The 13,784-nt window shown below is 44.5% G+C and overlaps 1 protein-coding gene across 6 annotated transcripts in view; it reads right to left on the reverse strand.

The window, feature by feature from the left end:
• Positions 1-9,484, reverse strand: part of pcloa (piccolo presynaptic cytomatrix protein a) — a 63,917-nt gene extending 54,433 nt beyond the window's left edge. For all 6 annotated transcript variants that reach the window (XM_085437091.1, XM_085437089.1, XM_085437093.1 and 3 more), the window contains exons 1-3: positions 9,028-9,484; positions 5,965-6,904; positions 3,336-4,349 (exon numbers count right to left, since the gene is read on the reverse strand). In XM_085437091.1, the coding sequence (XP_085293217.1) occupies positions 3,336-4,349; positions 5,965-6,904; positions 9,028-9,239 (2,166 nt within the window). In that variant the 5' untranslated portion in view covers positions 9,240-9,484. The remainder of the gene's footprint in view (positions 1-3,335; positions 4,350-5,964; positions 6,905-9,027) is intronic.
• Between the last annotated feature and the right edge of the window lie 4,300 nt (positions 9,485-13,784).

Genomic DNA, 13,784 nt, shown 5'->3' on the forward strand with positions numbered 1-13,784 from the left:
GTAGCTCACATAAGGCAGTGTCCGAGTCCGCGTGAGGCGGAATGTAAACAGTGCAGGCAATGACCGCAGTGAATTCCCGAGGGAGATAGAAAGGGCGACACTTAACGATCAAAAGCTCCAGATTGGGCGAGCAAGAGCGTGTGAGTGGGGAGATGTTTGTACTGTCGCACCATCTGTTGTTCACCATCAAACACACTCCACCACCTCTTTTCTTCCCCGACTCCATTGTCCTGTCCATGCGGTAAACCGAAAAGAACCCCGTCGGCTGCACGGCGTGGTCTGGTATCGCTGGGTTCAGCCAAGTCTCGGTGAAGCAGAGGAGGTTGCAGTCCCGAATGTCTCTCTGGAACTTGATTCTGGCTCTGAGGTCATCAAGCTTGTTCTCGATGGATTGAACATTGGCTAGCAGGATACTGGGCATGGGTGCGCGGTGTGCGCGAGCCCGTAGCCTGTTCCTGATGCCGGCTCTTTTACCTCGAGGCCGTCGCTTAGGGTCGCGTCCTTTGTTCTCTCTCAGGATCTCCTTTGGCCAGGTTGGGTCCGGAGTTAAACATGGTGAAATGTTCGTGTACTGCAGACCAATAGAAACCAAAGTGTCTCTACTGTAGCGGATTTGTGTGTTTTGCATGATGCCCATGCAAGATTATCGCAGATATAGCAAAAAGTGACGAAAAAGTGGAGAAGTTAGGGCAGAGCATCCAGCACGGCAGCCGACCTCACCGGCGCCATTTTGTCTACTTTCCCTACTTCAAAGGGGGCCCCATTGGTAAAAGCAGGGGGATAGCACTGTTCAGGGAGGGTTCTCATAGAGAATACACTGTCTTTAAAAATGCAGGTATTAGGAAAGTCGTTCTTTGTCTTATAAGGATAAGACCAAGAATACAAAAGAGTGGGAAATACAAAAAAGACAGAGAAAATAGGACAAAAATGCAAGGAAGGGAGCTGCGTTTGAAAGAAAGCAAGCAACAGAGAAAACACATTAAGGTGAGTGCCTTTCCTTCCAGGGTGGCTATTTTCACAACTCATATTGATGGGATTAAGCAGAAACACCTGAGTCGGGGCTCACGCCTCAACAGAAATGGCAGACTTCCTGTTGCCCTTTAAATCCTTTCAGGACACAGAGATTATGGCTACACATGCTGACACATTACAGTCAGATGGACGCTCACCCTTCAATATTTCAACAAAATGACACATTTTTAGCAAACAGACCCTGAAATGCCTTATTTCTAATCCTTGCACATGCACACCGTGAGAACAAAAACACACTAAAAGAAGCAACTCTCCTGAAGTGTGAAGGCTCACCTGAGCCTACTCAGCCAAATGTCAATAGCTCGACATTCTCACAAATTAAACAAACTGTCCCCTCCCACACACACGTACACACACTCACCACACACTCTGCACCACTCACGTCAGCAACTAAACCCTCGCTGACAGCCGACATTATGGCAGCGAATGACACACAAGTGAGGCGTACTACGTAGGGGGCAGATGACTCAACCTAGGTGCCGTGTGTGTGTATGTGTGTGTGCGTGTCTTTTATGCCAAACCTTCAAAAGCTTGGTCACAACTTCAGTCAGAACCTTTCATTTTTATTCAACGTATGTGTCTTATTCAGCCCTGCAAGAGAAAGAAATAGTCATCCCTTCCCGTAAGAATTTCTAGCTACGCCTGTCCTAAAAACAAAACGGAGTCAGGCTTCAAGAAAAGAGGATGTTAAGAGGACTAATCTATGTCCAATTAGAGCATCAGTGGCTTGAATGCCCATCTCGCCTTTGTAATTACATTTCCCCCTCCATGCTTGGCCTCAATTAAGTGATTCAGCTCCTCAGTCTCCCAGCAAGCATGTGCAATTAAAAAAAATCCGAGCTTCAGAAGACGACAACAGTACAAAAACTTTAATAGTCCTGTCACCACTGTAAACTAATAGTGGTCATATATAAAAGGGGAGTGTAGATGTGACCGTGACCTGCTTGTGGACTCTCGTCACTGGACTGCCAGACATGGGAGTGAGGGGTGGGTGCAAAAACTTGAGTGTAAACACAGAAACTCCCTGTTTAAAGGTTGTTTGTGTGCCAAACTCCAGGAGACTCCTGGGATTGCTGGCTGTAGCATTTTCTTTAACAGACATATATGAAAGCGGAATGGGAAAATGGGAATAAGGATATTTTTCATAATGTCAAACTGCCTCTGAACTGGCAGCGTTCACAAGCTCATTCTCAGCTTAGAGCCAGAAATACACAGCAGATTACCAAACCTTGACCTAACAAAGCAGTTATCACGTGAAACCAGGATACGGCTTCGGCCTGGCAAACACGTGTTTGCGCTCTGAGTGGCATGACCATGTCAAGAGGATATTAGCCATCCCAAGTGACCACTAGCTTTAGTTATGTTATACTTTAGTTCTCAATGGATGTTTGATCTAATTGTGAGATGTGACTCAGATACGCTATAAACAAAATTGGGACAATTCACATGTTCACGTGGGTGCAGCATATGTGACTATGCTTTGCCTGCATGCTGGGAAACTGCTCAACCAAAAGCACTTTTTGGCCTCTGTTCCCATTATATACTGATTCAACACCACAGAGTACCATCTGCTGTGTGGAACTCAAAGCACGGTCTCACAGTGCTGCTTCCACATGGAACAACACATGGAAAACACCAGCAAACCTGTCCCCGCACCTTGATAGATAACCAGGCTGGAAGTGACTGGTTGGAGATGCTTTCACATGCAGAAAAGCAGACAAATAAGCATTGGCATTTACAGATTTACCAAGTCGCATGTATCCAGTTTCACAATTAAAGACTGCTCTATATAAAGGAAAGCGTGCATTCGCTACACATGACCACACAAGCGCACACAGCCAAATACACACATATACAGACACACAGTGTTCAGTCAAGTGCTCTTTGATGATGAGTCCTCCAAAAAAGCTATTTATCTTCACGTGTCTGGCCGCGCTCTCAGCTAAAGAAAGCTTGACAGTAATGAGGCTTACAGATTTTTTTAAACGCTGCATAATTGACCACATCCATTAATTCAGCAGTCAAATATGTGCAGATGCCATTACACTGTCTATCTGAGTCAAACTAATAGACTTAAAAGAAGAAATAAAGGGTATTTTTGCGAGATGCTAGTGGGGAAAACGTTCAACTGAATAGTCCTAATTGTATTTCTACTGTGACCTATTTCAACGAAACATCTAGAGGATGTTTGTGTTCTATTTATATACACCAGAATGCATAAATTAGCAGTAGGTGCACGGTGCTGAGAGCGCAGGAAGCTGTAGGGGCGTAAGAAAACAGCAACAATGATAAGGGTTTCTTACCTCTCCTAAGTGAGGAGTAGGATTGAATCCACACAGATTGCACACTGTCTTCTTGCACTCGGTGCAGAGGCTGTAGTTGGGCGTGTCTGTCGAGCCAACGTTTAGCTCCACATTACACAGAGGGCAGTTTTCCTTCGTCGCTGGAGCTGAAGTGGGCACGGGTTTGGTTTCCGGGGCTTTCTCTTCCCGCTCCACAGAAATGGTTCTGGGGGGTTTCTTGGTCTTAGGGGGCGGTGTTTCAGGAGCAGAGTCTGAATCAGGGGGAGAGCCAGGGCCAGAGAGGGGGGAGTCAGGTGGTGAACCGGGACCAGAGTCTGCAGGGGAGTCAGGTGGTGACCCAGGAGGTGAACCCTTTGCTTTATCTTCCTCTCCCGTGACAAGACTGGTGGCTGAGCTCAAGAGGGATGATCCAAAGCTAAACATTTGAGATGTGGCTGCAGGAGGTTTAGTGGACTCTGTCAAGCCTCCAAAACCTCCAAACAACTTCCCAGCAACAGATTCCTCCTGTTTTGGAGCAGCCTGGGCCTGAGGCTTCGACGACTCCATCAACCCACCAAACCCACTAAACAGTTTTCCCGTGACTGACTCAGCAGCGTGTGAAGCAGCTGCTGGTGGCTTAGCTGCATCTGTGAGCCCCCCTAAACTGATACCTCCCAACCCTCCAAAGAAGCTTGATTCCTGCTTGGGTTTAGCTGGGGACTGCTGAGGACTGGACTTCTGAATAATGGGGCGACCTGTCTTGGGGTCGATTTTGGGGGATCCCGCGACTGAGGAGCCTGGTGAAAGTGGTCCTGGAGAGGTAGGACCTGGGGATTTCTGCCTTGGTGTGGTTGGTGGTGTTAACCCTTGGTCGGAGGTGCTTTGCTGTTTTATCAGGAGCTTTCCAGGTTTTCCCGATGCCTGTCTCTGAGGAGAGGGTGGGGCGGAGCCTTGCTTGGGCTTCGTCACACCAGGGGGATCCATTCCTCCCATGGCTCGCTGCATCTGACAGTTCAGACACAGCCACTCTTTACCCTGTGCATGAAAGAAAAGATACAAACAAAGCATTAGTTAGATGCACCAGTGACAAGTGTAAGTACAGTATATGCCCAATAACTAACTTTAATCGCAAATAAAAGACACAACCAAATAATTTGCATCTCAAATGATGCTAATTCCTGTTTTTTCATCAACAACATTTACACAAATACTAATCAGTCAAAAAAAGCAAATACTATTCATGCATCAATGCCAGGTTATAGTAGCTTTATTACAGGTGGTCTATATGTTGATGATAACTGGCTGTCTTTTGTTGCCTTTGTTTACACCATACAGGAGTTATCAACACCTGTTCTTAAAAAAGCTGGGTTTACAGCAGAGAGCTCTTTGTTCAGTGTTTGGCTATCTCCTTGGTTTCCACTGTGTGCAAAGTACAGTGTTCAAAAGGGTCAGTGCTGACAGGCTGATCGCTATCTAGAAGAATGTGTATTTGTATTTGTAGCGTAGAGCAGTGTGCGTATTTTTGTGTGTAATGGTCGCCTATTTATTGCGTAAATGTAAACAGATCAATCCGTCCAACATATGCAAATACGCTGGCTTTCGAAGAACAACCCAAGTATAAATGGCAAAGCTGTGTAGAGTCTGTTGCAGATAAGAATAATAAACGTAGGTGCTGATATATTATTGTATCAGCTGCCACTTGCAGCGATAGAAGCACGCTCTAAGAGTTGTATACACCCTTGGTGGACTTCCCCCTTTGCATATTTGGGGATATTTTAAAGGCCTAGTGTCTGTCTAAACATGCACCCAAAAATCAAAGCCTCTTGTTTTAAAAATGTGCCTTCTGAACTATCCCCAGTGTTATTACGCACATCAGCCGATCCCAAGAAGAAACTCGAGCAGACGGAACCAGCCATTCTGCTCTGCTATAATCATGGCCTACTAGCGTTTACAGTCCATGTGTGACTGAGTGTCCTCACGGCTGGCACAGTATCTTCCTGTGGCCATGACATGAGTCACCTTGATCAACATTCCCTGGGTCCATATGGTCCCTCTGTTCCTCAAATCGTCTGCAACTCTTATTAAATGCGCTCCTTCTGCCAGGCTCACGGAACAGCGATATGCTGTTAACAGGCGAGCGCTGAATTCAGCTTCAGCGCAAAGATGTGCACCTTGGCTAGTTATCTTGACTTCTTTTTTATGCTGCAATCATTTTTTCTTTGTTGGTCTATTTAGGATGAGGACGCTAACTTCCATTGTTTACAAATCGGTTTGACTAGTCATTTTATGGTGATTTAAATGCAGAGCCAAGAAGTCTTCCTACTGGCAGATTATATATAAAAACCCCAGAAAAACTGATGTTTCACTGACATAAAATCGAATGATACTTGGCCTTTTCCACACACTGTCATCATAACATAAACTAGATTGTGTAATATTAGTTAAATGCCAGTATACTAACATAGGAATTATACATGTTTTTTTTACCTTTAGATGTCTGGAAAGCACAGATCTGTGGGTGCTGACATGAAATGAATCATTTGGGATGTTATACAAGGTGTGATAACGCTTTTAAAGTCTTCATGACAAGAAAGGGGTTCGAGGAAAAAAAATTAATAAAAAAAGAAAAGAATGAACAGTCGTGTCTTACCGCTGAGTCTGGGGGGCTGAATCCACATAGGCTGCAGACCTGGTTCTTACACTCAGTGCAGTTATTGTAATTAGGTGGATCCTTAGAGCCAACGTTCAGCTGGGTGGTTTTACATAGTGGGCAGATCCCAGCTGCAGGCTTTCCAGTTCCCTGCTTAATAGGGGGCCCAGCAGTCTTTCCTGGGGCTTCAGGATGTGCACCAGGCCCTTGTGGCACTTGCTGTTTGGGTCCAGGTTTCCCAGGTCCTTGTTGTTGTTGTTGCTGTGGTGGCAGACCACCTTTTTGTTGGAGAGGGGCTCCCTGTTTGGTTCCTTGACCCGGTGGTCCCTGACCTGGTCTGGGGGCCTGATGCCCTGGTGGTGCTTGGCCAGGAGGACGTTGGCCTGCTTTTGGCCCTTGGCCTGGTGGTCCCTGAACTTGTCTGGGTCCTTGACCAGGGGGTCCTTGTCCTGGCTTTGCTCCCTGTCCAGGAGGGCCCTGACTCTGTTTCTGGGGTCCTCCCTGCTGTGGTCCCTTCGGACCTGGCCCTTGCTGTGGGCCTTTCCCTTGTGGCTTCCCTCCCTGCTTGGACTCAGAAGCTGCAGGCAAGCCTTCCTCCTCTTCATCCCCAAACAGTCCAAATTTGGGAATGTTGACGGTATCACCCATGGAGGATATGGAGGAGGAGACAGACGAAGTCATAGAAGATACAGCGCTGAGGGGGTTGGCCCCGCTGAGAAAACTGGAGCCAAACATGCCGGATGACTTGGTCTCAGGGTCTTTTGGCTCCTGCCGGAATCTTGATTCAAAAAGGCTGAGAGACGAAGGGCTGCGGCCTGGTGTGGGCTTTCCGAGTGGACCCTGGTTAAAGGCGTCAACAGTTCGGCTTTTGCTAAGACCTGTTGGGCCCCTGGAGGCTCCTACCTGCTGGGAACGCTGCTGTGCGTCAGATTCTGATGGTCTGGAAGAAAGAAAACAGACACAGATAGGTTTATCTGTTAGACAGATAGATAATAACACCTAACTGGAAACGAAGACTTTAATATCTGGATAGTTCCAAAATCCACTTCAACTCCACCTTCATCCATTAATCTTTGTATTTTTAGAGAACAAACCAACATCTGGCGACAGTTGAAAATTTTCTTTTGGCTGAAATTAACACATTTATAGAGCTTCAGATAAATGTGCAATGTCCCTGAAAAACAACTCATTTGTGTTATTGTTTCTGCTTGAATCATTCATATTCACTTTGACACTCCAACACATTTTCTGAACAAACGCTAAAAAAAACCCAATCGCATCAGCATCACACGCTTTAACATCTACCTGAGCCTTTTGTCTTAGTTACGCGTACATTAATGCTTAATAAAGCTTCCTTTTTCCAATAATATTGTGAATTACAGAGGATAGGAACATTTATCATCTCCTTTTTTTCTTGGACTGTTTGCATGCTATGCTATTAATCCTTTCAACAACAAAACCTGTAGCATCCCTCTGCTAATAACACAAGCTAAGCCCGTAGCTCTCAGGCCTATTCAACACATCAGTGAGCACAAAATGTGTAGTGAGTAGCCCTGGGGTAAAGCTGACAGGAAAGTGAATACCGTTGAATGACATGGGAGTGTAGATTGTTGAGATAGAGAGGGGAGACGCTTGGCTCCACAGGGGTAAGCTGAGACGCGTTTGTTAGCTCAGACTGAGAGGCAACATGCAGTAAGCACAAGCCTAGCCAAAGGACTGCAGGATATTTAGAGAAATGCATCAATGTGCTAATGGACCGACTGGATACTGTTTGTTATTGTATCACCGTGTGTGTATGCAACATACAGCCGAGATATATTGGTTCTGCTGTTTTAAAGTCTCTGAGGCTTTGGCCATTATTAAATTACATCCTCAGGCAATAAAGTTTAATGCAGTAATGAATACATGTGATTATTTTATAGTGAGCACAGGCTATGTGGGGGTACTTTAAGAGCAGAGCAAACAGTGAAAAGTAGTGGCGGCGCAATGCTTGCTGTGAGCCAGCCCGCTGGATCGTGGATTTCAGGACCACGGACAGCGATCAGCCTCATTCCAAGGCAGATGTGTCCACAACAGAGGATGAAACCCGACTTAGTTAAACGTTCAGCTGCGAAGACATATATGAGTGATGACATTAACGCCTGTTCTGTTCTATTTATAGTCATATTAATATTGACGTGCCCCCTCCCCCCACTCTCAGCCTCTGCTCAGATATAAATACCCCCCCCCCCCCCCCCCTCCCGCTGGAGCCAATTAGTAAGGCAAATCTTGGCATTTTATCCCACACTTATTCACAAACCTTTCACCGTGATAAACATGACGTAAAACCCAAATCTACATATTGTTTTCGTCGGCAGGTTTCTACACCCCAGTTTCACAACCAAGCATCCCCCCCCCCCCCCCCACTCCTCCTCCACGACACCATCGGTTAAAATCCAATTCGGTGAAATTCAGGGGGAAACGTTTAAGTGGCGACACCGGGGCGCGCATTCACGGCTGACGGTGTCGGGTTTGTTTTTAGCTGGGTGTTAAGGCATCGTTCGATCGGAGAAAAACACACTGGGCACGACAGATTTTCTTACCCAGCAGGCATTTCGAAAATTTCGCATAAATACTGGAGGTGTGTCTCTTACGCACATACCACACATAAACAGTGACCAATACTGTATATTTCTTAATACGGAACACACACACATACACTCAAATCGTTTGCTGGGTTAAAATGAGACTTGCATGTCTGCGTTAGAAGCGCGAATGGCTGTACGACTTAATTGCCAACAGAGACATCACTCTCAGCCATGCAGATCATCAGATCTCGGTGATTATCCATAAGAGCGAGCTCTAAGAAGGGAATCATTTCTGGAGCGGTTGACATGATTTTTTTTTTTTTAATGGGCGTGATCGGGCTCTCTGCCTCCTTTAGAGCATCTCAGAGATTCCCAAACGATGCTTCACACAACCACAACACATCCACTCGTGCCCATCCTCTCTCCGTGTCGTATAAAATGGCCTGGTTAGTGTGGGTATTTGAAGTGCATCATAAATGCGGTTTAAATTCCCTGCCTTCGTCCAGCCGCCGCGCCTCCGGGCTGCCTGCCTTGCGCCCTTGACATCGCCGCGGAGAGCTGCCGCCTCTGCTCCTCGCTGAGTTCACTCAGGTTGACCGGTGTCCCGTCTGAGACCCGGTAAAAGCCCCCCTTCCCGTCAGGTGCCAGCCCCTCGGGTAGCCCAGACGGCGGCCCCTCGCCTCCTTCAAGGCTCGCTTCGTTCCCCATGATCGGCCCCTCCCGTCCCCCTGTTCTCGGATCAATGCGCGATCCTCTTCTCGGTTTTTTATCTCCAGCGGGAGAAAGCGCTGCGAAGATGCTGCTCCTCGGTTTCTCGAAACATCTCAGATGATTTGTGACGGCGGTTACTTTACGTTCAGCTTCGGTGTTGCCCTCTGTTTCCTTTCTCGACGTTTTTCTGTCCCTCGCATCTCTGCAGCTGTAGCTACAGCACAGTTAACCACAGTTTTCCGTAAAAGGGGTCTCCGTTTTTACAACCGCTCACAGCCACAAAAGCTGGTTTCCGGTACAGTCTTACAAAATAAAATCAAAATGAAGAGGAAAGGAAAGCGTTTTTTACTGAGCATTTAAAACGTACACTGAGCACACAACGACGTATTTGGACTAGTGAAGGTTAAAAACGGATTAGTAAGGCTCGTAAATGAAAATGAAAGAAAAAAAGAAACCAATTGATCCTTAAACGTTTCATCTTCAATTATGACATTTGGATGCCTTTATAGTGAAGCGGAATTCGACTTCCGCTTTGTGATACTTGACGTTTTCACGCAGGTTTTCCACCAGTCTCTCAGCTCTGATGCCCACCGCGCATGTTCCTCCTCTGACAGGTGATCCGAAGACACCAGCGGGGGAAAATATGGATTTAAAGGAGACCTATTCGTCATAATGTATGGAACAGGCGGGTTCACTGATGCCTTCATTTTGAGTCGTATGTTCAGCTTCTCACAAGTTAAAGCAGGTAAAACAGATCAGACAGCTGAACGCATTTGGAGCTCCTTGGAAGTGTTTGTTGATGTTGCTGTATAATGCCCACACCTGGACTAACCATTCAGTTATAGTTAAATTATATAGATCTAATATAAGGAGGAAAACAATCACAAAGTATGTAACGGACATCTGCAGTAGTCCACAGATGACTCCTAACAAGAAGAGTAATTCATATGCCTTCTCAGTTGGCAGCTGTACACCTCTCTTTCTCAGTTTTTAAAAAAAATCCAAAATACATTATATTGTCAGATATGATAATGTGCATTTGAAGGCTGGCTGGGAAAATCAGGTTTCACTGACTGAAGCCAGATAAGTTGCAATGAATTCTTTATCTCCTCTCTCCTTGTGAAGATTTAATTGCTGTTGTTATCATGAAGAACACAGCACAGGATCAAATGAGCGTAATATAAAAGGAGGGTAATGAAAAGACAACGCAGAGGCAGCAGTATGTTGCATCTTTACACCATAACACCACCACAGCAACACACACACAACAGTCCAAAGCTGTAAACAGAATTACATTAAACCTGCCCACATGTTGCAAATTAAACCTACAGTGTATTTAGCTCTATTGTCTTGAGAACATGCACAGCAGGCCACAAGATTTGGCAAGTAGGATATTAAAATATGTCGTCTCTGCTGTACATCAAGGAGATATGTCACGATATGACAGCAAGTGCTCATTTGCTGTTTTGCATGTGGAGCTCTGAGGGGGGAAATGTGTCCTCACTTTACCCAGTTCAAAGCCCTTAGTACCTGGACTAGCTTTGTAAAGGGAAAAACTGGGTAACTAGACAGTGCGGTAGAAACAACAAAGACCAGAGCTTTAGTGCTTGTGTCTATTTCTTCCTGTTCTATTAATAATAGAATTGATAGGAATAAGAGCATGTGGCACTACAAATCATCATTTTACCACTGTTTACATGTCATGACAGCCCCTGCAAGTGGGATGATATTTGTTTGTCCTTCAGATATCTTTGTTTTTAGGCATTGAAAGCCATAAGCCTACACACGAGAGTACAGTCTTTTGATTTTTTGCTATAAATATGTTGGAATAGAAATAATTAGATAAAAATATTTGATAAAAATCTGCCATACAATCTATTCAGAGAGATTATTTAATTAAAGTTTGGTATAGATGACATTTTAGATCAGATGATCACTCTTGTGTCTAAGACCAAAATTTGGGGCAAACAGCCCCCCCACCCTCTCAAATTTAGAGTTTTTAATTAGCGTTTTTTTTATATTAACATGTACACAAATTATGGAGAAAAAAAGTTATTTCATCAGAGTTAAAAACCAGCAAGGATTCCAGAAAGTTACTCAAAACATAGGTCAAGAAACAGTCCAGCACATGATTTGTACAATGTGTTTTTTCAGTGCTGATTAAAGAAACAGCACCAACAGTACCCAACAGTACCTTATTGAATATTTGTTTCATCCCCCCATAATACGCTGCTACTCCCTTTATTCTATTGCACAATACTATGTCACTTTCTAGAATCGCCTGCACTGATAGTTATTTATTCTCCAGGATATAGTTATATATATTACTTCGTTAGAGTTATTTGATACTATGTCTTGCACTATCCTACTGTATATTACTGTATACTACTATTCTTATTGTATATATTGTATATCTTATTCATCTGTTCCTCTGTCTCTTCTGCTGCTTTGAGCATGTACGTGACAAAAGAATTTCCCTCGGGATAAATAAAGTTATTCTTATTCTTATTCTTAAAACAATGAGTGTGTAGGGTTATTTTTGGGGTGTGTGTTTAGCTATTATTTTTTGGCAAGATAGTAAAGATGGCTCCCCCACACAACCAGGTGAGCTATAATAGCCTGCCCCCCCCCCCCCCCCCCCCCCCCTCCAGTTTCCAGTTTTTATTGACACCCAAGCTAACCGTCTCCTGGTTGTAGCTTCACATTTAAGTGAAGATGTGTGTTAGGCATCTCATTTAGTTGCAGAAGAAGGGAAAAAAGGCCAAATGTCACATTCTTTGTTTCTTATATTTTAGAGTAGGAAAATGTTAACCATAATTGGTTTGGCTACAGCATTCAAATCCACGCTTTACTCCATCACTTTCACTGTTTCCTGTAATGCTTTGCTTTTTCTCTTAGCCTTTAGTACCTCTTTCTGCAAAAACATGCTTTCTTCACCCTAACTTCACCTCTTTGGCTTTCACAGATGTGGATATTTTTATAGTTGTCTCCCTCTTTCTGCTTTCTTCCTGCTTCCTCTCCTCCTCCTCACCCTCCTCCTCACCTAAACGAATGTGTACGTGTAGGCAGAGGTGAGTTTCGGTGTCTGTCTTCGGTGATAAATGATGGTGGTGTAGCGATTGCTCGGTTCCTCCCCTTCTTTCCACTGACTGCCGAAGCATGCCCTGATTGTCTCTACGCTGTGAGGCGGAAGCAGTCCATACATGCGCCTCCGTCTCTGGCGTGTGTGTGTGTGTGTATGTCTCATCCACATAGTCACATAAACACACTGACTGAAGTATTCAGTGATGCAAAGCAAAAGCATTCACCCAGACAGACGGACGGGCAGACAGTCACACACACAAACACAAACCAGCGTACAGGCGCAACATCAAACACAGGCCTAGGGACAAGCACTCTCTGAGGCATGTGCAAACCCAGCAATTTATACAGACACATACACACCTGCATACAGTGTACACATACACTTATTAGTACAGTGCTACCAGGGCCCTTTAGGCATGCTTCTGTTATAAAAAGCAAAACTGCAGAGGAGTGAAATGAGTATTCAGATCATCTTGTTAATTAAGAGAATGAATCAATACAAAACAATCTGAAAGCGCTGCATTACAAGTAGAAATCCAACACTCCCAGGACCATGAAAAGTAATTTCAATACACCACTTCACTGGACATGTTCACACTCACGAGGCAAACATACACTAAAGCATTGATTTAGCCTTTAAGGAGACATATATTTGTTTTTGTATTTTTTTATGTTTTATGAAGTACCTTAAATCAAAAATGCAACCACAGCTTTCTGGACTAGAAATGTACAATACTTCCTTCTGTATTAGAGTAGAAGTTCCTTAAAGTGTAGCTTAAAAGTACAATAAAACTAAACTTTAGTAGTACTTTAGGTACTCTTCAACACTGAATCAGGTGCTCTTCTGGACACTCCGAGAGGTATGTTTGTTCGTGCTGTGTAGCCTCATAAGTGTAACTTGAGTCTGGTAACCAGATAACACACACTGGGCTGTGTTCATTAAATTTGAATAGTCAGCTGGGGTATGAAGCAAAGAAGCTAACAAATGCGATATGTACATATATATGTATTTTGCTCTTGCACACCACTGCAAAACTCAAGTTTAAACTACAACTTCCAAAGCACAAGAATAGGCTTACACTGTCAGAAAATGAACCAAATACGCCCAAACACGGCCTTGTAGATTTATTCCTTTGTGAATACAGTGCAACACCTGTTTTTCCTTTCTTATATTCTTGTCTGAAATTAAAAAAAAAACCTGCTAGAAATTTCCCAACTTCCTCCAAATTGCTGTCCTTATTCTAAGAAGAGCAAGCAAGAGCTACATACCTGTGTTACCGTGCACAAATATGCGCCGCCTTCTCTCTCCAAAGTCTGTGTGCGATGAGGTGAAGCAGCTCCCAGGTGACGGTGTACTTGCAAGTGACGTTTAATTTCTGGTACATTAGGACTGAGCTTTCCTTAACCTTATTAGCGTCCTGGCACAAGCCTAATTCCGCCTTCAGTGCCAATTTTTTC

The sequence above is a fragment of the Copadichromis virginalis genome, linkage group LG17 (genome assembly GCF_057382275.1).
Source record: "Copadichromis virginalis isolate Kocher_CV1m ecotype Utaka linkage group LG17, C_Virginalis_male_GT1.1, whole genome shotgun sequence".
Classification (NCBI taxonomy): domain Eukaryota; kingdom Metazoa; phylum Chordata; class Actinopteri; order Cichliformes; family Cichlidae; genus Copadichromis; species Copadichromis virginalis.